General features: G+C 47.9%; 1 protein-coding gene across 1 annotated transcript; it reads left to right on the forward strand.

The window, feature by feature from the left end:
* The first annotated feature begins 19,087 nt into the window (after nucleotides 1–19,087).
* LOC112888529 (ribonuclease 3-like protein 3) lies at nucleotides 19,088–22,059 on the forward strand. The gene is made up of 3 exons (XM_025954753.1): nucleotides 19,088–19,775; nucleotides 21,209–21,355; nucleotides 21,441–22,059. Exons 1-3 carry the CDS (start codon nucleotides 19,320–19,322, stop codon nucleotides 21,777–21,779), a joined length of 942 nt encoding a protein of 313 aa, XP_025810538.1. The 5' UTR covers nucleotides 19,088–19,319; the 3' UTR covers nucleotides 21,780–22,059.
* Nucleotides 22,060–22,273: the final 214 nt, after the last annotated feature.

Here is a 22,273-nt window from a genome sequence, read left to right on the forward strand (position 1 = left end):
GACCAACTCATTAAAATTGTCGGCCTTTACCAAATTCAGCCATTCCTTAAGTTTGGTGTTTAGGCCCCGGCGAAAGCGATCACATTTGCGGGCATCAGTGTCCGCATGTGATCCCGCATACTGGCACAGGTGATTGAAAACCTGTGCATACTGCGTAACAGTGCGGGTACCTTGGGTTAAATTCAAAAATTCATTGAGCTTTCGCTCAATGAGTCCCGCGGGTATATGATGTGCTCGAAACGTAGTTCGAAACTCGTCCCAGGTGACGACGTGATCGGCAGGTTGCATAGCATGAAACTGGTCCCACCATAGATGGGCAATGCCTCGGAGTTGCTGGGCTGCAAAGAGCACCCTATTCTCATCTGAACATGGAGCTGGTAATAAGGCGAACTTGGACTCAATAGTTCGCAGCCAGGCGTCTGCATCCAAAGGCTCATCGGCCTTATGGAATAACGGCGGTTGAGTGCTGAGGAAATCCTGGTAACTGGCCGACAGGGGTTCACCTCGGCCTCGAGGTTGCTGCTGAAAGTGGCCCATTTGAGCTTGCACAAGTTGATTAAGAAGCTCAGTTTGCCGGGCCATAACCTCGGCCAGGTTGAGAGGTGGCGGTGGTGGTTGCTGAGAACTACCAGGCTGACCTGCCCGGAATCCTTCCGGGGTTCCTCGAGTAGCTCCAACCATCTGAAATAAAGGAGACATCCATTATCAACTATAATCTTACTCCCATTTCAGATAATATGCAATTACTAAACGGAAATGTAATGCATATGCTCCATTCAATCCACTTATAACAGATACAAGGATACTGAATCAGGTAACCAAACACAGGATTTAGATTACTATACAGATATTAATATCCTTACATCTCATATCAACACACTCAAACCATTACAAACCTTTGTCTAAAAGCACATGCCACACATACAACAAGTGGCTCTCTATTTAGATAAACTACACACCACCTATGTTGCACATTTTCACACTAGTTACAACTAGACTACCACTCACTCAACCACAACTAATAGTCATCAAAGTTTCCTACTGATGACTGACTACCAGAAGAGGAATGATGGGGACTGATGACAGGATCTCCGTGCTCAGAATCAAGTTCTGAGACTCCTTCAATCTCCTCTGGTTCTTCTTCTTCAGCCTCAGGCACTGCAGGTGCAACGGGAGGGATCGGGGGCTGCTGCAGTTCTTCAATATGAGCTTGAGCATCATCAACCGCAAGGATCAGATCATGGATTTGTGCCTGTAGAAATTCAATAACAGTATCACGCTGAGTGATTATGTGATCACTCTCGTTGATCTGTTCTTCCCGATGATGGATGGTCTCATCCCGTGCTGCGATAATCTCATCCTTTTGAGTCACTAAAGCTTGAAGCTGATCCACTTGAGTATTTTGTCTATCAGCTTCTCTGTAGTGACCTCGAGCAATATAGATCGCTCGGCCAAACTCACGATGCAGAAGTAGATGATAATGGTATTGCACATTCATAAACTGCATCATTCCTTGGAGTGCTTCCTCCGGTGGGCCATCCAATCTATGACTCTCAGGGACGATTCTGAGATTCCATTCTGGCTCATCGGGATTCGTCGTTCAGAATAACCCGATGGGCTTTCCTGCAACTTCTTTCGGATGCTGAATGCAGAAACGATAGATTGCCTCTAATGCCGTTGCTTCAACAGTATCCACGATACGATAACCTATCACGTTAACTTCGATGGGCGGCCATTGGGAGCGAAATGGATGCGGTGGAATGATCATTCTGACATGAGCTCTATGAATTCCATCCTCCACAAATTCGACAGCATCATACTGAGGAGGTTCCGTATAAAGAAAAGACTGTAAGGATTCCCAGAGCAGACGAGGGAAACCTTCCCAATGGAGGGCATTAGTATGAAGATGCCCTTCCGGATCCCAGAAAACATTAGAAGGGGCTGCCATCTGCAACAAGAATGCAAATGGTGAAACCTTTTACCTTGCTTGAGAAAGTACCAGATAAATAAAACGAGATAATCAATTCTGATAACTGCAAAGGCTGGAAATCAGATGGATGTCTAAAGTACCTTAAGATACCCGACTTAAATCTATCATGAGAATCCCGATCAACTCCTTCTAAAGATAAACAACACACTATTAATCCTTAACAGGATTTAAACAAACATTACATTCGTTTGTCCCGTGATGAATTATGCATGCACGTACTACTCGTCCTCACAACCAAAACAACTGTCGAGTATCCTCGGACTTACGTGGTTAATTCCGGTGGCATATCCATACGTCTCTCCCTATATAACTAATCGATAAATCCTATTCGTCCTAACCTCTTAATCATGGTTAGTGTACCTGCAAAAATATATATATATATCATGAACCTTTCATGGCAGCATGACATGAAAGCGTCCCCAAACAGTACTGTTCACTATAGAAACAGCATCTATACAATTACCGCCGTACAGACAACGTTAACATACGTTATCGAAACAACGTATTCACGCGGGGTACCGCAAAATGCGGGGGTATGAACAGCGATCGCCATACCCTGCGCCGAACCATATACTCCCAATATAATCAACCTAAGTTGGTATATTGGCAGCATCTCAAGTAGGCCACTGCTTGAGAATCAGCGTTCGGTTCGCATCACCGACAGGAAGGCCAAGCTCCCTCAGTTGGCTGAGGATCCTTACCATCTTACCTCACGATCGTAGGTGTCGTTACGGAAAGTAAGGTTAAATTGTACAAGAATTTAAGTTTTGACAGAAAGTAGTGCTGCAAGTCAGAACTATCTGTACATATATAGATACTGATAGCCTGATAGTTTCCCCATATAAATCCCTAGGGCTTTACGTTCTAAACCCCAACCTTAACGAACCCAACGTATTTTGTAAACTCATTTGTTGTCAAACTTTTATCCTGAAAATACTTTTTAAGAGCTATTCCAAATGTAGAGGTAAACCTACAGCTCTGATACCAGCTGTGGCAGAACCGCCTGAATTATTCCGGCTCAAGTGCGCTAATGATTGCCGTACAACTGCAATCAGCTCAACACACTTCAAACGGAACAATCCCTTGGTCTGTCGGGTCTCCGCCCGATACAACCACGGTTCAACAGGATCGAAGCAGGTTTACCTCGCACGAAGGCGAGTTCACATCACAGAATAGCTCATCAACTTTTAATTTACAGACATTCATACATTATTACAAACCGGGTTCAAACATAAGTAAATTTATACAAACAGTGTTCAAACGGACAAGCGCAACAGCTTGTCTAAACTCACAGCGGAAGAAAAGTTTTCGCGACTACACACGTCGCAAAGGCGGACACCAAGCTTAGCCTAGGGCCTGGTGTTACTCCTGAAGGTCACTGCCGGCCGGGGACGGGTCCCACTCCACGGACCAGCCAAAAGGGACGGACGTTGGCCACACAGGGTTGTCCGTGGGATTCTCGAAGGTCATACCTGAAACAGATATTGGCAAGGCTGAGTATACTAATACTCAGCAAGGCTTACCCGAGTTTGGGTATACTTTAACCCGTAACTAGACTCATGAAGGCATTTTAAGGGTTCTGGGTTCATTTTCAGCCGAAAAGCAACAGAGAGTATAATCTACTTTCAAGTTTTAGCTTTCAGATTCTAACTGGATTAGCCATTCTAGGTAAGCACCTATACTAAACAAGCAAGGTATAGTTTATCATCCATCAAGATTATTCCATCAACAATTATACTTTTTACTCGATGTGGCAGAAGGAATAAGCAGTCTCAATCCTCGTGAGAGGCAGACGATTCGAATCGGATTTAACCTTGCAAGGTAAACCTAACACACACGCTTGGAATACCAACAGGGCATTCCAAAGCAACCGTTTCCCTCATATTCCGGGTTATGGATCAGGGCCACCACAAGCGACTGCAGGACCGTACGCACATCACTCGTGCAGGACATACGTCTGTAGCGCGACTACAAAACCCGTATTCCTGTCTGCCATGCAGAACATACTCCCACACGTCGGTGCGTGTAAATATAAAATAAAAGTAGAGTGGTGGAAACGCGTCCATTTGCCGGGCCAATCGGGTACTAGGCTTACCGCTTACCATATTTCGCGGCATGTGGCTAGTACTTTCAAAAGCTTAGCCACCACTACCACACATTTCGACCTTAAAACTTTTATCAAAACAGACAGGGTAATCCTCAGGCCATGATACAGCACATGACCCTGTCCATCATCCTTATAATGGTTGCAGAATTGTAAACATGCAACTCCTATATCGCGCGAGTGACAGGAAATCACCCGACTTTTACCGGTCCTATTTAGCAGAGCAGCTAAACGATAAGGACTCGGGCACAATACATTGGATTCCTAAGATTTTATGCAGCTAGGGTTTCATTTCAACTCCTAGACGTAATGCAAGATATATAAAGTATAAGATTGCGTATTGCAGTAATTTGAAATACTAGGTTATACACCGGGGCTTGCCTTCTTGAGTAGGGTTGGGGGCAGGAGTGTCAGAGGCTTCCGAACTTAGGTTCGGGGCTTCAGTTAGTCCCTCGACGACTTGCGCTGGTGTCAGACCCGGGGCCACCGGGCTGGGCACATTACGAAGTTTAAGAGATTAAGCCCGTCTTATCTCTTATTCATTTTGTTTATCTCTTGTTTATCCCGTTTAAATAGGAGATAGAGCTAACCAACATGGGGAGGATCTACTCGAGATGTGTTCTAGTGTGATCCCTCGATGGAAGTTGGTTAGCACCTTTGTAACTCTGACCTCTCGGATATATAAGGGAGGTCAGGGTCCCCTCTCAAAAGAGAAGATCATTAGGTCATTCTACATCAAAGGCAATACAAACCATACAGGACGTAGGGTGTTACGCTCCGTGCGGCCCGAACCTGTCTAAGTCTTGTGTTCCTTGCACCTTCAAGTTCCTGATCTCGGCATCTCCTCACCCAAAACTTACCACCTTGGGTATATCCCTCGGTGGGCAGCCGGTTAAACACCGACAGCTGGGTCTTCTGAAAAGCCTTGGTCTTGTCTTAAGACCAATTCGTAGTCCCCGTCGTCGAGCGTCGTTGATTCTATATGAGATGCAATAAATTAAGTAAGGTAAGATTTAAATTTAGGATTTTACACTTCAAATGTTATAATTCATCAAATTAACACACAAAAGTTGATAAAATAAAGAGAGTTTGGGTTTGAAACACGATTTATAAAGGAATCATAAAGATATTGCTAAATTGTTGCAAACAAGAACTAAAATATTTAAATTTAAATTTGAATTTAAACCCAAAATTAATTTCAAAACTTTAGGTCAAAGATCATAAGGTTTTGGAAATTTAATTATACACTAAACATTATCACATTAGAGAACGACAAAAGATCTTAATTAGAAAAGGTTACACATCATATTTAGCTAATATTTCAAATTCGAAATGCCCAAATCAAAAGAGGTTAAGTTTAAAACAAATTTGAGTTTGGAAATTTAACACAAGCTTACTTATATCTTATAGAACATACATGCCAAAAATTCATAAGCAATAAAGCAAGAAATGTAAAGGTTAAGTATAAACTACCCCTTAATCTTAGGTTTAAAATAGAGGTAAAAGTATTTTGTTTCAAACTAAACTTCTTTAACAAAAGTTATAGGGTTTGAAATCTAGTTTCCAACAAAACTAATTTTGCCATTTTTGGATTTTTCTGTGAATTGTTATGAATTTTGCAAGACAGAAAATGCACACACATGAAATTACAACCTTTCCCATTACAAACCAGTCCTTAGTCTTTACAGAGAACCCCCTAGAAAGATTACAGTTCACGCAATTGAGTCCAAGGATGCTCAACAAAAGACCGAGTAATGAAGGAATGTGTAGCACCAGTATCGAAAAGCACTGTAGCAGGGTGAGTATTGACCATGAACGTACCAATAACCACGTTGGGAGCCTCGGCCGCTGACTCAGCTGTCACGTGGTTCACCCTGCCCTAGGATGGCGCCTTGGGCTGAGCTGGGCGCCCCTGCTGGCCAGACTGCGCCTTCCGGGGACAGACGTTGGCGTAGTGCCCCGGCTCGCCACAGTGAAAGCACGCTCGTGGGAGTGCTGGAGCCTGCTGCCCGGCAGGAGGAGTAGGCACTCCCTGCCGCAGAGCTGGTGGAGCCGGTGGAGCAGAGCGTGCCGGAGGAGCTGGAAGCCTCTAACCCTGTCCCGCCTGCTGCTGCTGCTGAGGACGAGGCGGGTATTGCTGCTGGTGCTGCTGGTACTGCTGGATCTGCCTCTGGTGCTGCTGCTGCTGCTGCGGGTACTGGTACTGAGGCTGAGTGTTGCTGCCACACGCAGCAGGAGCCATCTTCCTCTTCTTGTCCTCAATCTCCCGGCGCTTGCGCTCGGTGTTGAGGGCAGCGTCAACCAGCTGGTTGAAGTTGTCGAAGCGGTGGTTCATGAGCGCGTACTCCAGGTGGTCATCGAGTCCCTCCCTGAAGCGCTCCTACTTATCGCCATCATGGGCGACCTCGGCGGGGGCGTAGCGAGCGAGCTGGAGGAAACGATCACGGTATTCGGTCACCGTCATAGCTCCCTGAAATAATAATCACCGGAAAGGAAGATGGAAATTTACTCAGCAGGTGAAAGGAAGATGGAAATTTACTCAGCATTTCTTATAACAAGGGTGGGTTTGAGCTCAAATAGGAATTGCGAAAAGATTTACTCTAATGTACCTTCTTAAGCGCAAGGAACTCCTTGTGCTTCATCTTCATCACTCCAGCAGGGATGTGGTGGTTCCTGAAACGCTCCCGGAACTGGACCCAAGTGAGGGCGTCGCGGTCCCGAGCTGGATAGGACTCCCACAAGTCAAGAGCTGAGCCCCGCAGCTGCCCTGCTGCGTACAGGACTCGCTCCCTGTCGTCGCACTGAGCGAAATCCAGCTGGCGCTCCACTGAACGAAGCCAGTCGTCAGCCTGGAGTGGATCAGCCGCATGAGAGAACGTCGGCGGGTGACCCCTCAGAAAGTCCGCGCGCCTGTCGCGGGACTGCTGCGGTGGAGGATGTGGCAGCTGAGCGTGGATCTGCTGCAGTGTCTGAACAGTGTTGTTCAGAGTAGCCATCATCTGCATCAGGAGCTGGAAGAACTGCTCCGGGGTCAGAGGTGGAGGCATCGGCAGCGGCTGGTCGGTACTCTGGTTGTTCTGCCCCTGCTGGCCAGGACCGGTGCTGGTGCTCCTCGTGTTCACCATCTGTTTGCAGCAGAATGAAATTTATAAAAGATAGATATTGTACAACTTCTGGAAGGAAACTCTGACAGGATAAAGTAGGGAGTAAGGAGTGTACGGTTTTTCCCCCAACGATCTAACTCAAATTTGATTACTTAATTCAAGTTTGCATTAAAATCGATTTGCATGAACAAGTTTAACTTCTACGCTCTGCAATCAACCAAAAATCCAAATCAAGCATTTTGCACAATCACAAACATTCAATATCCAAGCATTAGCCGAGTTTATCACACCACTCGACTAAACAAACAGGCGCTCTAGCGTATTTTTGCAAAGGCATCCTAGACTTATGAGGACAGTCGGAAATTTGCGGTCCAACATCTACGGAAAAGATCAGACCAATTCTCGGAAAAGGGCAAGGGAGAATTAGCAAATCGAGGTTTAGAGCTCAAGGAATAGAAGCAGAAATGAATGTGTGAGTTCGACCAGTTCTATCTAGGCTTCATCCTACAGTCGACACGGCTCTGATACCAATTCTGTCACACCCGATTTATAAGAACATAAATCGAGCAATCATATATGCGCTAGGATCAAGTCACGCATATATACAACAGAATCATCAAGATATCACAACACGTATCTCGGATAAATGCGTATAAATTATAAATGAATATTTTTATTACAACTGAATCAAGAATCAGTTCAAGGAATGCGGAAGCGTAAAATAAATACATGAAGGGTAGGGCGCCACAGGGACGTCAACTGGGAGACAACGCCTAGAAATCATCGAGTCCGCTGATGTAGTTCTCCACGTCGCCTGGTACTGAGCAGCAGTCGAAGATATCCCCGAAAGAACAGAAGAGTAGAGAAAGCAAGTGTGAGTACACAACTTGTACTCAACAAGTATAACACGAATTATGAGGCTCTAGGGTTAGCTGACTCAACTGCATTAGCTTTTAATCTTGGCAAATTTTATTAAAGCTAATTATGACAAATTTGCCGAGATTATGGTAAATCATCCACTTGTCGTAATTACGACAAACTTGGGTTATGGTAAATCATCCACTTGTCGTAATCACTATAAGGATGACAGACGGGATTTATATGAGGTATCATGGTTGAGATGACACCCCGTCTGTGTTGGTGGATTTGATAAGGTCGCAGTGTGTGGCAACGGTGGTTAAGCGTTTGAAAGTACTAGCCACATGCCGCGAAATATGGTAAGCGATAAGCCTAGTAACCAATCGGCCCGAGGAGTGGACATACCTCCCACCACTCATATTTGGTTTTTCCTGTTACTTGATTCGACGTGTGGGAATACGTGTTGCAGGGCAACCAGGAGTACGGTCGTGTAGTCGCTCTACAGACGTACGTCCTGCACATTGGATGTGCGTATGGTCCTGCAGTCGCTTGTGGTGGATCTGATCCACGAGTCGAAATGAAAGGCAAACGGTTGCTTCGGGACAATCTCTGGATGTTCCAAGTGTGTGAGTTAGGTTTACCCTTGCAAGGCTGAAATTCGATTCAGGAATCGTCCGTTTCTCGCGGAAATTGAGACTGCTTGATCCCTTTGCCACATAGAGTAACAAGAGCAACTTTATGGTTATCCAAGATGATGTTTAGCTAAAGATTCTACCATGCTTGAATAGTTATAGGTGCTTATCTAGAATGATTAATCACCTAGAACTTGAAAGCTAAAAATTAAAATTAAGGATCTACTCTTTGTTGCTTATCAGCTGAAAATTTTACCCACAACCATTAAAGTCGTCATAAGTCTAGTTACATGGCTAAGTATACCATGAACGGGTAAGCCTTGCTGAGTATTAGAATACTCAGTCTTGCCTTGTGACTTTTTGTTCAGGTAATCCCCCTGACGACTCTGCTATGCCTATGCCGTGGCCCTACCCTCTGCCTGATGGTTGGTCCGTAGAGTGGGACCCGTCCCCGGCCAACACCGATCCCTCCGAGTGATATCATGCCAGGGCTAGCATGATATCTAAACTGGCGATGTGTAAAGTGCCCATGTTAAAACTCCGCTGCCATGACTTGAAACTTACAACTGTTTTGTAATAATTTTCATCAGTTGGAAACTGATGTTACTGTTAAATACTCTTGTAATATATCTGCCTGTGCTGTAAAATGTGAGGGAAATTGTATCTCTGGACCTGCCTTCATGCGAGGTACCTTGTTTGATCCTGCATTCGGTGGTTTATCGGGACGTTACGCGACAGGCCAAGGGATTATACCGTTTGAAGCACGTTGGAGCCCTCAAGAGTGGACTCGTGTACTTGAGCTGATGTAATTCAGGTTGGTTCTGCCACATATATGTACATAAGTCTAGACCCATATGAATGTAGACTTTATAAGCTTTCCATGAAGTCTAAGAACTCCCCAATCGGAGTCCGTATGAAGTCGTAGCAGCTGTTACAACTTGGTTCTATCCTACAGTCTGAATCCAACATTCAAAACGTGTTGGATTTGGACTCTTCCTTTTCTTGCACCAAAAGTGACATGGTGGCCTGGTGGATAACATTGGGAAGAGTTGGGCTTGGTCCCCAATCTATTTCTTTGGTCCTTCATGTTTTCCATGTAATTTCCACACATGGCTTTATCCAGTCAAGTAATTCTGAAAACGAGAATGCACAGAAATCATAGTGCAGCATTAATTGTTCAAATGTATCAAATTTAATCTTGATATGGAGTTGATTAACCTTTGGACAAGAAGGCACTAATATGGTCATATCCATGCTAGTGATGTCCTCATCAATAGTCTAGCTACATGGCTAAGTATACCATGAAACGGGTAAGCCTTGCTGAGTATTAGAATACTCAGCCCTGCAATGTGACCTTTGTTTCAGGTAATCCCCCTGAGAACTCTGCTCTGCCTGTGCCCTAGCCCTATAATCTTCCCGATGGTTGGTCCGTGGAATGGGATCCGTCCCCGGCCAACACAGGTCCCTTCGAGTGATGTTGAGCTTGGGCTTAGCTCAATATCCGTTCCGCGATGTCTGGTAGTGTCGTGTTTTATTTTCCGCTGTAGATACTCTAACTTTGAACAGTTTTGTACAAATTCGTACTAGTTAGGTCTTGCTACCATATATGTTTGAATACTAAGGTAATATTATGCCTGTGATGTAGAATTATCGGTGATTGTATCTCTGCACTCGCCTTCGTGCGAGGCACCTTGTTTTGATCCTGAGTTAGGTGGTTTTATCGAGACTTTACCCGATAGACCAAGGCGTTACACTGTTTGAAGTGCGGTTGAGTTCTTGCTACCGTCCAAGAAAGGATCAGCGCACTTGAGCCAGTGTAATTCAGGTTGGTTCTGCCACAATCTGGTCCTCAAGATGCTATCCCCTGCAGGAGTCCTCGTCGTGCAGGGCGACCGGACCGCTGCTGTGGCAGCAGTTGAGAAGCTACATGCACTGGCAACGGGCCTCGTCCCAGCTGCCAGCGCAGGGGGATCCGAGCCCTCAACCTCACGCGCCAGGGCACTAGCCAGGGCGCCCAAAGTTCATCCGTCTGATATGGACGATGTCCCCATGAAAACCATCCAGGTTGGAGCGGAGCCCTCCCAGACCACCCGCATTGGGGGGAACCTGGGAGAGAAATAGGAAAGCGCGCTCATCGCCTTCCTCCGGGCAAATGTCGGCGTGTTCGCCTGGGAGCCGTCATAGATGCCCGGGATCCCCAGGGAGGTGATTGAGCACCATCTGAAGATCCACCCCGATGCCAAGCCGGTGCGACAAAAGCCACGGAAGCAGTCCATGGAGCGACAGAACTTCATCTGTGAAGAGGTCCGCAAGCTGGTACAAGCTGGTTTCATCGAAGAGGTCCACCACCCCAAGTGGTTGGCCAATCCGGTCGTCGTCCCAAAGGCCAACAGGAAGTTTTGGATGTGCATCGACTACACCAACCTCAACAAGGCATGTCTAAAAGATCCCTATCCACTTCCACGTATAGATCGGTGCCGGGGCTCTATGGCTGGACTGGCTGGGGCTTGGATCGATGCGATGGGGCTATCGGGCAACGCGCCAGGGATCCGGATGCCGCGGTTGGGGTCACCCCTTACCTGCCGGACCACCAGCCCGCCATCGTTGAGGGTAGACAGTGACGCCAGGATCGCCGTCCGCATCCCCTGGTCTTTACACAGAGCGCTGATCCCTCTCGGGAGCACCAACAGCTCCGGGGCGTACGCCTCGCCGGTCATTCCCCGGATCAGGACCTCCAGCTCCGCATCGGACAGATCTGTGCCGGCCCCGCACTCGATCCTGCTGCAGTCGTTCACCCCGGTGAACATGCAGGCCATCTTGGATCGCTGTTGCAGGGGAGCGATGCAGCGCCTCAGGAAGTCGCCCAGCACCATCATTGATGTAAGGCCGCACCTCGCCAGAACCTTGACCCGGTCCAGTACCGGGTCGAGCTCTGCCGGTAGGGATGGCCTCACTTTCCAGCTGTTGCGGTCGAGGTGGGGCCCTCCAGTCGGCAGCTCGAGGCGGTCGTTGGCGTCGGTCATGGCGACGACCCAGTCCGTGCGCCAGTCCTCCCACTTGGCGCTGGAGAAGGCACTGATGTAGGAGCTGGACATCCTGTCGGTGTTTAACCGGCTGCCCACCGAGGGATATACCCAAGGTGATAAGTTTTGGGTGAGGAGACGCCGAGATCAGGAACTCGAAGGTGCAAGGAACACAAGACTTAGACAGGTTCGGGCCACACGGAGCGTAACACCCTACGTCCTGTATGGTTTGTATTGCCTTTGATGTAGAATGACCTAATGATCTTCTCCTTTTGAGAGGGGTCGCTGACCTCCCTTATATATCCGAGAGGCCAGGGTTACAAAGATACTAACCAATACCAGCTAAGGAATCGTACCAGAACATATCTCGAGTAGATTCCCCCTGTATCGGTTAGCCTTATCTCTTATTTAAATGGAATGAATAAGAGATAAACAAGAAAAATAAGAGATAAGATGGACTTAATCTCTTAGACCTCTTTAAACTACGTTATGTGCCCAGCCCGGTGACCCCGGGTCTGACAAGCCCCCGAGCTCTTCGTAGCTGAGTACTGCAGGCTTATCGAGTACTTTCGAAGCAGTCTTCGACTTCTTCTGGATCTTCGTCTTGAAGTCCTTCTTCGAGTACTTGCTGCGCTGCATTGAAGCTATGAGGTGCTCATGCCCCGAATTTTTATTATGGTGTGCGATTTAAAAATCGCACTCCATATGGAGTAGCCCCCGAGCCTTAGGTTGAATCGGAGAATCAGGCTGAGGGTCCCATTAGTCTGTAATCCTCCTTATCCTTCAAAGAAATTTGAAAAATAAGTAGTCGATGCCACGTACCCCGCAGCCCCCGAGCCTTAAATCCAAATCCCACAAATATGGAGATAAGGATCTAAAAACCGTGGCATTGGTGTTTCTCTGGAATTCTGAGAAAAACTCTTCGCCTCTGCATAGTGAAATTAAGCCTCCCGCTGGTTTATTTAACCGTGCGGTGGCTTAGAGTTTCTTCTGCACTCTCAGTCTTCATATGAGTCGTCTTCGAGTAGTTTTACGGCGTCCAGCCCCCGAGCTTACAAGCCAGGAGAGCCGAATGAGTCATGTCGAGTAGTGCGCATCGCCCGGCCCCCGAGCCTGGGAACTAGCGAAACTGCGATGGCACGCCGCGCTGCCTGGAGGGTTGTTGCTGAATCTTGACCTGAAAAAAGACAATGCACACATTATGTAGCATAGTGCGAAGATACCGAGTAGTACTCAGTAATAATATAAATACACCAAACTTTATTCGGTGTAAAAATTTCGCGTCTTGCTCTTGCTAGGCCATGTAATTTCCCCGGGCAGTTAGCCTGTTACGTTTAAGCACCTGATCCCTGATGGTTTGTATTGCCTTTGATGTAGAATGACCTAATGATCTTCTCCTTTTGAGAGGGGTCCCTGACCTCCCTTATATATCCGAGAGACCAGGGTTACAAAGATACTAACCAATACCAGCTAAGGAATCGTACCAGAACATATCTCGAGTAGATTCCCCCTGTATCGTTTAGCCTTATCTCTTATTTAAACGGAATGAATAAGAGATAAACAAGATGAATAAGAGATAAGCTTAGACCTCTTTAAACTACGTTATGTGCCCAGCCCGGTGACCCCGGGTCTGACAAGCCCCCGAGCTCTTCGTAGCTGAGTACTGCAGGCTTATCGAGTACTTTCGAAGCAGTCTTCGACTTCTTCTGGATCTTCGTCTTGAAGTCCTTCTTCGAGTACTTGCTGCGCTATATTGAAGCTATGAGGTGCTCATGCCCCTAATTTTTATTATGGTGTGCGATTTAAAAATCGCACTCCATATGGAGTAGCCCCCGAGCCTTAGGTTGAATCGGAGAATCAGGCTGAGGGTCCCATTAGTCTGTAATCCTCCTTATCCTTCAAAGAAATTTGAAAAATAAGTAGTCGATGCCACGTACCCCGCAGCCCCCGAGCCTTAAATCCAAATCCCACAAATATGGAGATAAGGATCTAAAAACCGTGGCATTGGTGTTAGTCTGGAATTCTGAGAAAAACTCTTCGCCTCTGCATAGTGAAATTAAGCCTCCCGCTGGTTTATTTAACCGTGCGGTGGCTTAGAGTTTCTTCTGCACTCTCAGTCTTCATATGAGTCGTCTTCGAGTAGTTTTACGGCGTCCAGCCCCCGAGCTTACAAGCCAGGAGAGCCGAATGAGTCATGCCGAGTAGTGCGCATCGCCCGGCCCCCGAGCCTGGGAACTAGCGAAACTGCGATGGCACGCCGCGCTGCCTGGAGGGTTGTTGCTGAATCTTGACCTGAAAAAAGACAATGCACACATTATGTAGCATAATGCGAAGATACCGAGTAGTACTCAGTAATAATATAAATACACCAAACTTTATTCGGTGTAAAAATTTCGCGTCTTGCTCTTGCTAGGCCATGTAATTTCCCCGGGCAGTTAGCCTGTTACGTTTAAGCACCTGATCCCTGATGGCCGTAGACCATAGCGTAGGGAGCTTAGCCGCATGCACGCGTAGGAGCATAGGCTTACAGAAGAGTCGAGGTTTCACGGATTAAGGCGTGTGCTACCCGAGTACTTTAGCAACCGTTAAGAGAAGACAAAGAAGTTGTCATGCGACAAAGAGGATGCGCTGTGCGCAAAGATAGTCAGCGAAGTGTAGCTCTGGAGGGTTTCATGCCCATCGAGAGACGTACACGGACAAGTAATCGATCATGGTGTAGCCCCCGAGGGTTTCATGCCCGTCGAGAGGCGTACCAAAAAAGGTAGCCGATCTTGTGAAAAACAAGTCGGAAAAGGTATAAATCACTTAGCTTGATTCGTGGATGAATGTCGACGAAGCCGTGGAGCTCGTTGATGAAGCTGCGACGATTTGTTGATGAAGCTCGACTAGTTGGAACCGATTCCGACTAGTTTTCGAGTCGAGATGAGTAGTTGCTGTAGTCGTCGGCGAGCTGCCGATCGTCCTCGCGAAGTCGAAGTAGTCGAACACGTTGCTGCCGCGCGCGGATATTGCGGCACGAGCCGAAGTTGAGCCGGGTCGTCGAGGTCAACGGCCGCGGTGCATCGACGCTGTAGCACAAGGTGAAGTCGAGTCGAGTAGTCGAGATCGATGTAGCCGTTCGCTGAAGGATCTGATCTCGAACTCGATGAATCGATCCGTCGATGCACATGCGTGAAGGTAGCAATCCACCACCTGGTGAACTAGAAAGATGCCATCGAGTTCGCCGGCGGATCTTCGACGCGCTCCCCTAACTGGCGCGCCAGCTGTCGGTGTTTAACCGGCTGCCCACCGAGGGATATACCCAAGGTGGTAAGTTTTGGGTGAGGAGACGCCGAGATCAGGAACTCGAAGGTGCAAGGAGCACAAGACTTAGACAGGTTCGGGCCACACGGAGCGTAACACCCTACGTCCTGTATGGTTTGTATTGCCTTTGATGTAGAATGACCTAATGATCTTCTCCTTTTGAGAGGGGTCGCTGACCTCCCTTATATATCCGAGAGGCCAGGGTTACAAAGATACTAACCAATACCAGCTAAGGAATCGTACCAGAACATATCTCGAGTAGATTCCCCCTGTATCGGTTAGCCTTATCTCTTATTTAAACGGAATGAATAAGAGATAAACAAGATGAATAAGAGATAAGACGGACTTAATCTCTTAGACCTCTTTAAACTACGTTATGTGCCCAGCCCGGTGACCCCGGGTCTGACACATCCCATGCCGCAGCTGGAAGTAGTAGGCGCCAATGGCGCACCTGCTCCTCCCTGACCCGACCAGGGCGTAGAAATGCTTGAAGATGGCGACGCAGGGGCGAACTCCCACGAACATCTCCATGAAGTGGACGAACACCGACACGAGGAGAATGGAGTGGGGGGTGAGGTGCTGCAGCCGAAGCCCGAATTCCTCTAGAAGCAAAAGGAAGGAGGAGATCGGAGGGGCTAGTCTGCAGGAGATATACGAGTTGAAGAGGATGAATTCCCCGTGACCAAATCATCGAGGGAACTCAAACCTGCCCGGATCTTCTCGGCAAGTTTCGGCGCGGTCCAACCAAGGAGGCGGCGCACCATGTCGAGCTGCTCTTGTCGCTGGAAGTGGCGAGGATGGCTTAGAGGAGACATGGTGGAGATTGCCACAGTTGCGAGGGAAAGGATCATGCGGAAGTAGGAAGGGGAAAATCACTGGGCGAAAAGAGCAAATCACAAAGGAGCGAGAGAAGACGAAAGGGCGCAACTGCGTCTGGAGAAGGCAAGTGCGAAAAGGTAGCCAACCCCTGCGGCGCATGCCTTTAATAAGGCTGTTCCCCCTTTGAACTCCACGGCGACCGGGGGGAACCCGAAGAGTTGATCGCACCAATCGCCCGCCTCTTACCCCCTATGACCGGTGGTCCCGGGTCCGCCAGTCATAGGCATGGTCGCTGGAGCCGGGAGGAAAAGGTGGAATCTGAACCGCCAGTACAGCGGGACATGCGCGAATAAGACAGAAGCTGAACCGTCAGGCGCGCAGATCGCGGGCAGTGGACGTCGCCTCGGAGATCTCACCGTAGGGGAAAGTCCTTCTTGCCCCTTCGCAATGGGAGCAACCAGTCCACCCAGTGCAACACAAGATTATGGCCCCACAGGCGCGCAGATCGCGGGCGGTGGATGTCGCCTCGGAGATCTCACCGTAGGGGAAAGTCCTTCTTGCCCCTTCGCAATGGGAGCAACCAGTCCACCCAGTGCAACACAAGATTATGGCCCCACCTGCAGGTTCGTACCTCACCCGAGGTGGGCCCGGGGGCCTCTGTCGGTACATACAGATAGGGGTACCTCCTACTAGTGTATCCAGCCCGAGGGGCGCGAGGTTATCCGTAACCGCGCACTAAGCTTCTGGGCGACAGGATGTAAGGCCCGGGCCTGACAACTAGGGGCACGGTCTCCGGACCTCCCCCCATGTACTAGCAGGTCCGGTGCCTCCACGTGTCCGCAAAGATGAAGTGCTCAAGAATAGCTACCACGGGCCCGGACCATCGCGGGATGGTCCTGGGCCCCCACGTGTGGAAGCTGGACCCCAGGGGGCCTGAGCGCCTAGGCCAGCCAGAGGGGCTCGGACCTCCCACCCCACTGGGGAGGAGGTCCGGTGCCGCCACTTGCCCCTGAGGAAGCGGCCGCTAAACTAGCACCGCCACGTGTCCGGTGGTCTCCAGCCTTCTGCGAGAAGCCAGCCCAACTACCGCATTGAATGCGGGTGGTTGGGATGCGCGCACCCAAGATAGGGCATGGGCTGCCCACTGACACGTTGGGCAGGTATGGGTGACATCACGGTAAGCACGCCAGTTACCAAGGCGGCGTGTCACATCACAGTGCCGCGTGCGTGGGCGGGGGGCGTATGGTCACATCACAGCGCCGCGCGCGTGGGGGAAGAGTTATTATGACCTGCTGCAGGAAGGCCACAATGTATGCTGCTACAGTGTGCAAAGGCTACATCATGGCAGGTCAGTATAGCCCCTTCGCCTATCAGCGGGGGCTGACTCAACATCGACAGCACAACTCCCTCTAAGCATGTCAGCGGCAGCAGACCCTGTGCTAGCAAGATGGCACAAGACCATATCCAGACGGAGGACACGCACGGAGGCCGACGAGGAAGATCTCCGGATCTGAGGCATTTAAGGCTCCAATGTGTACGTTATTTAATATGTCGCCGGGTCCACCTGTCGGGGCCCCCGCTCAGTGTACGCGCTCCCCTTGAGCCTATAAAAGGGAGAGCGCGCACGTTAGAACCAACTCTCACACGGTCGCACGGACGCTCTCACATAGACACACAAGAGTTCACACTCACGCAGGGCTTGGAGTTTCTCCTCCAAACTCACAAGCAATACATCACACAGTGGACGTAGGGTATTACGATCAGGCGGCCCGAACCACTCTAAACCCGTGCTTGCTACTCGTGTTCATACGCCTCTAGATCGAGCATTCCTTGACTAGCCCCAAACTCATCCTAAGTTAGGATTAGGCGGGTGCACTCCGCCACCCAACTGGACAAATCCTCCGACAGTAGGAGTAAGTAACTCGATAGTTATAGGCATGGTGCCTATACTTGGTTAGTTATCTTGGGTTGTGTTCCACCCTACAAAACTATGTGGTAGGCGGTAGGTGGTGACAGCCCTATCCGTCCTTTGTAGTCCACCATGTTCAGGTGCTTTCATAGCAGTAGTAGTAGTTACCGTTGGACTCCTCTCTCACCCCTTTCTGAAGTTCTTCCTCTTCTAGCTGCCGAAGCAGCTAGAGTATAAAATCAAATATTGTTGATAGGAGTAGTTAGTAAGATGACGTTAGACTATCTCTACCTATCTTATCTGGACCCCTTCACTCCTGTCATATCGCGTGGATAAACAAGAGTCACTACTAGTACACTTCTCGTTACACATGGATTCGATACACTGCGATACTTCAAAGTGGAAGCTGCATCAGCATCCGTACCCTTACGGATTTATTACGATGGAAAGCTAAGAGCCGCCAACACTCTCTCACCTTGCCACGCACCACGTGCTACCGGCCTCGTCTTCCACTCTCATATCTCCTCGATCCGTGAGAAATGTCTTACCGGTTTGCTCGTCGCTAGTGAGCCTTCTCTCTCTACTCTTTTTTTTTTCTCCAGGTCAGCAGAATGCCCACTCAGCCAGCGGCGTAGCTAGTTCTTGGGGACGCCTAAGGCTATCTCCAACCGTTGTTCTCCATATCCTTCTCTATATTCTTTATTTACAGAATTCTCTACAAGATTCTCTCCTCTATATTTTATTTCTCTCCAACAACGTTCTCTAAATCTCGTTCTCTATACATTAAACTCTATATTAGAAACGTATTTTGTTCTAAATTTTTGTAAGTACGTATTTATCATACCTCAAATGCTATGGACATATTTTATTTTTATTTAATTCAGTGTTTAAAACGTAAAGAAAAAATAGAGAAGAGGATAGAGAATATCTATATATAGAGGAAACCTGTAGCGTTCTCTATTTTACAGGACCATTTAAAAAATGCTGCTGGAGCAATAGAGAACAGAATCTTCTCTATATAGGGTAGAGAACGGTTTAGAGGGCACCGTTGGAGACAGCCTAATCGATAGAGCGTACGGTCAAGATGTACGTATGCCAACGAAGTGACTCCTCGCGGAGCTGCGAGAACCGAGGAGGTCGGATCGGATGGGTTGTCTGCACGATTCATTGCGACGCACGCTCCCAACCAACCGCCTGTCTAGCTACTACTGATGTAGTCAGCCGGTGCCAGGAGCCCATTGATTACTCAGGGTCAGGGAAGCGACCCCGGGGCCGCGCGCGCGTCAATGCGTGATCCAGCTCCGCCTCTAGGCCGCTCACGCCCGATCCAATCCCAATCCCAACGCCCTCCCATCTCGGTGAAACACGCTCCAAAAGCCGTGGCTTCCGCGCATGCCAAGCACCCGATGCCGCCGTAGCGTGGTCTACCCCTTTCCCAGACCACGCCGGGCCGCCGTTAAAACCTCCCGTGTTTCTCTTTCGGTTTCCCACCTCATTACGACCGACCTCCCAAACCAAACCAGCGTGCCCTCTCCTCCATCGTAATAGAGCCCCTCTACTGACCGATCGGTCGGTCCATGGCCCAAGCGCCATTGACTCCCAGCGGCACCGAGGACGAGGAGGAGCCGCCATCGATGGCGCCGCACGTGCCGAGGGAGCACCGGGAGCAGCACGGCAAGGACGCACCGCCCGGGTTCGTCCCACCGATGACTGCGGAGGACGTGGCGGCCGTCGAGGCCGTCCTGGGCTACGACTTCGCCGACAAGTCTCTCGTCGAGCTCGCGCTCACGCACGGCTCCTTCTACTACCCGTACCGCCCCGGCGACACCTACGAGCGCCTCGAGTACCTCGGCGACGGCGTCCTCACCTGCCTCATGTCGCGGGAGGTCTTCCGCACCTACCGCACCCTCCCTCCCGGCCCGCTCACCAGGCTCCGCGCCGCCAACGTAGACACGGAGAAGCTCGCGCGCGTCGCCGTCGTGCGCGGCCTCCACCGCTTCCTCCGGCACAAGGCGCCGCAACTCGAAGGGCAGGTACTACCTTTTATTCTCCGTTTCCGGTCTGGTAGCGTTGCCTGGAGATAGATGTTCGTGCATGGCTCGACAACCAAACATCGGCCCGGCACCTTGTACAGGTTCTTGGAGAGAATCAATTTCGTTCTTTTGCCTGCTGATCCTTGATAGAATCCATGCTGGATTTAAGGGATGCAACTCAATTGACAAACGGATTGTGGGGTTGGTGATCCGGATCATGCTAGTATCTTCTGTGGATTCGGATTCTCCTAGGTGGAGTTCAGATGACGAATAGCATGTGCTGTTCTTTTTGGCTGGGCGCCTGGGCCCTGGGTTTGATCTCCTGTAGTCCTGTTACTCCTTTCTGCTAAAAGGGGGAGAATCTTTTTCGCTCTGCCTTTTCTCCGTTCCAAGTGTCTTTTGTCATTCCTTTTGGACTTAGCATGTTTCAAGAACATGTTAAGCCATGATTGCCCGTACAAGTAAATTAGCTTGCCCCATTAGGAGAGGGATTGCAGTTGGACAAATGGCGTGGGAAATTTGATTTTGTCAAAACAAAAGGGGTGGCTGGGCTCTGCAGTCTGCAAGCCGTGGTCACTATTATTTACATTCTGATTGAATGGCCTTCATCATTCGGACATTGGCAAAAGCGCAAGTGTATCATTAAAGTCCAAGGTAGAGAAACCATTTGTGTTTTGTTCAATGCCTGCGAGCTATACCTTAAAAGTATCCATCATCTCTGCGCTAAATAGAGCTTTCTGTTTTTATGGCAATATCCATTAATTGTTTGTAACCAGTAACAAATGTTCTAGTGTTTTGCTTGTGCCAATTAGGAATATACTAGTTGTTCATGCTAGCTCCTCCATTAAAGCAATAGACTTTAGTTTCATCTAACAAATTACTTTTTTCTTTGACGAGCTCATGAAGTTGCTTAATTATGCACTGGAGTTAGTGCGAAACAATTCATTTTTAACACAACAAACATCTTAGGTATTGCATCTTAACCTGTTCTTATGTTTTTCTTGTCTGTGATACCGATATTTATAAGCTATGAACATGGATTAAGGTAAAAAAAATTAACTAGATATTATGCATCGTAAACTACATACATGGAGATAAATGTCGTGGATGACATGGCACCATGATTGCCACATGTTCACAATTTTGGCCTAAAATCAACTGCAGAGAAGATAAATGACACATAAAAATGCATTTTTTACAACTGTAATCACCTGGGGTCATATTCTGATAAATATTATATCTTTTCTTTTACAGAAGTAGATTTTCTGAATTAGGAGAATATTCAAATTATCTTCTTTACTAACTTTGCTTAAGGATAATTTGTAATCTGACAGATTGTCTGGATCATTTTATGCTTTATCTTATTTACTCTGTTTTTAATACTTAAGTGACATATAATTTATGTGATTTCTTTCATGTTCTGGCATTTACAGATTCACATTTTCATAGAAGAAATGTGCAAGTATCCAGTTCACTCTAATGGACTATTGGATCCTCCTAAAGTTCTGTCCGACATTGTGGAATCTCTTATTGGTGCTATATACTTCGACTCTAACTTTGATCAAGAGGAAGTTTGGCGGGTATATATTTCTCTCTAAACTGAGACACCTTTAACTGCCACATTTGATTCTGGCAGTGATTACAATATTTCTGTTTCTCACGTAGGTCTTCCGAAATTTAGCTGATCCACTTATTAATTTGGAGACATTAGGCAAGCACCCTGTAAGTGAGCTCTTTGAGTTTTGCCAGAAGACTCGTCGAGGAGTGAAAATCGTGAAAGATGAATGGGATAAAAATTTGAAGGTTGAGGTGTTGATTGATGGAGAGTTGGTTGGGAGTGCGACTTATGCTCAAAAGAAGGAGATAGCTCAGAACCGTGCTGCGAAGGCTGCTTTGGATAAGCTAAAGGAGACAATGGGACAGATCGAAAGTGAACCAGCATCAGCAGATGTTTCCGACGAATTAGACATAGCTGGAAATACTAAAATGTCAGTGAAATACTGATGCATCATAGGTACAATGAATGGCCTGTTCTGACAGGTGCTTCTATGCTTCACCATTTTAAGAGTTGCAGAAATTCAAAAACAGGCCAATGGTTCACTCTTGGCACCCCTTTTATTAAGTGCTTTACAGATTTGTGCAACTCCTAGAGAAATGGTGAAGCATAGAAACACTTGGTTGGTCCTTCTACATCGTATTTCTAGGTTGCTATGTAATTATCAATATTCAAACTTGTGGTCATCAGGTATTCAATTTGATTTCAAGCCTATGATTTTGAAGCGCATCAGGAAGTCGCAACCCAATATTATGTTATGTATCGCAAGCGGTGATGTTCCGAAAAAAGAATGTTTTAAATTGGACGTGAATGATTTTGCTGGCATGTGTATTCGTAACTGTTTTAGCTCAATTTCACCCCGAAGATATCCAAAGTCCCGCTCATATATGCACTTAGTAGGAAGTTTTTAACAATATACTCTCTTTGTTCCAAATTACAATTT

The sequence above is a fragment of the Panicum hallii genome, chromosome 4 (assembly GCF_002211085.1).
Source record: "Panicum hallii strain FIL2 chromosome 4, PHallii_v3.1, whole genome shotgun sequence".
NCBI lineage: Eukaryota > Viridiplantae > Streptophyta > Magnoliopsida > Poales > Poaceae > Panicum > Panicum hallii.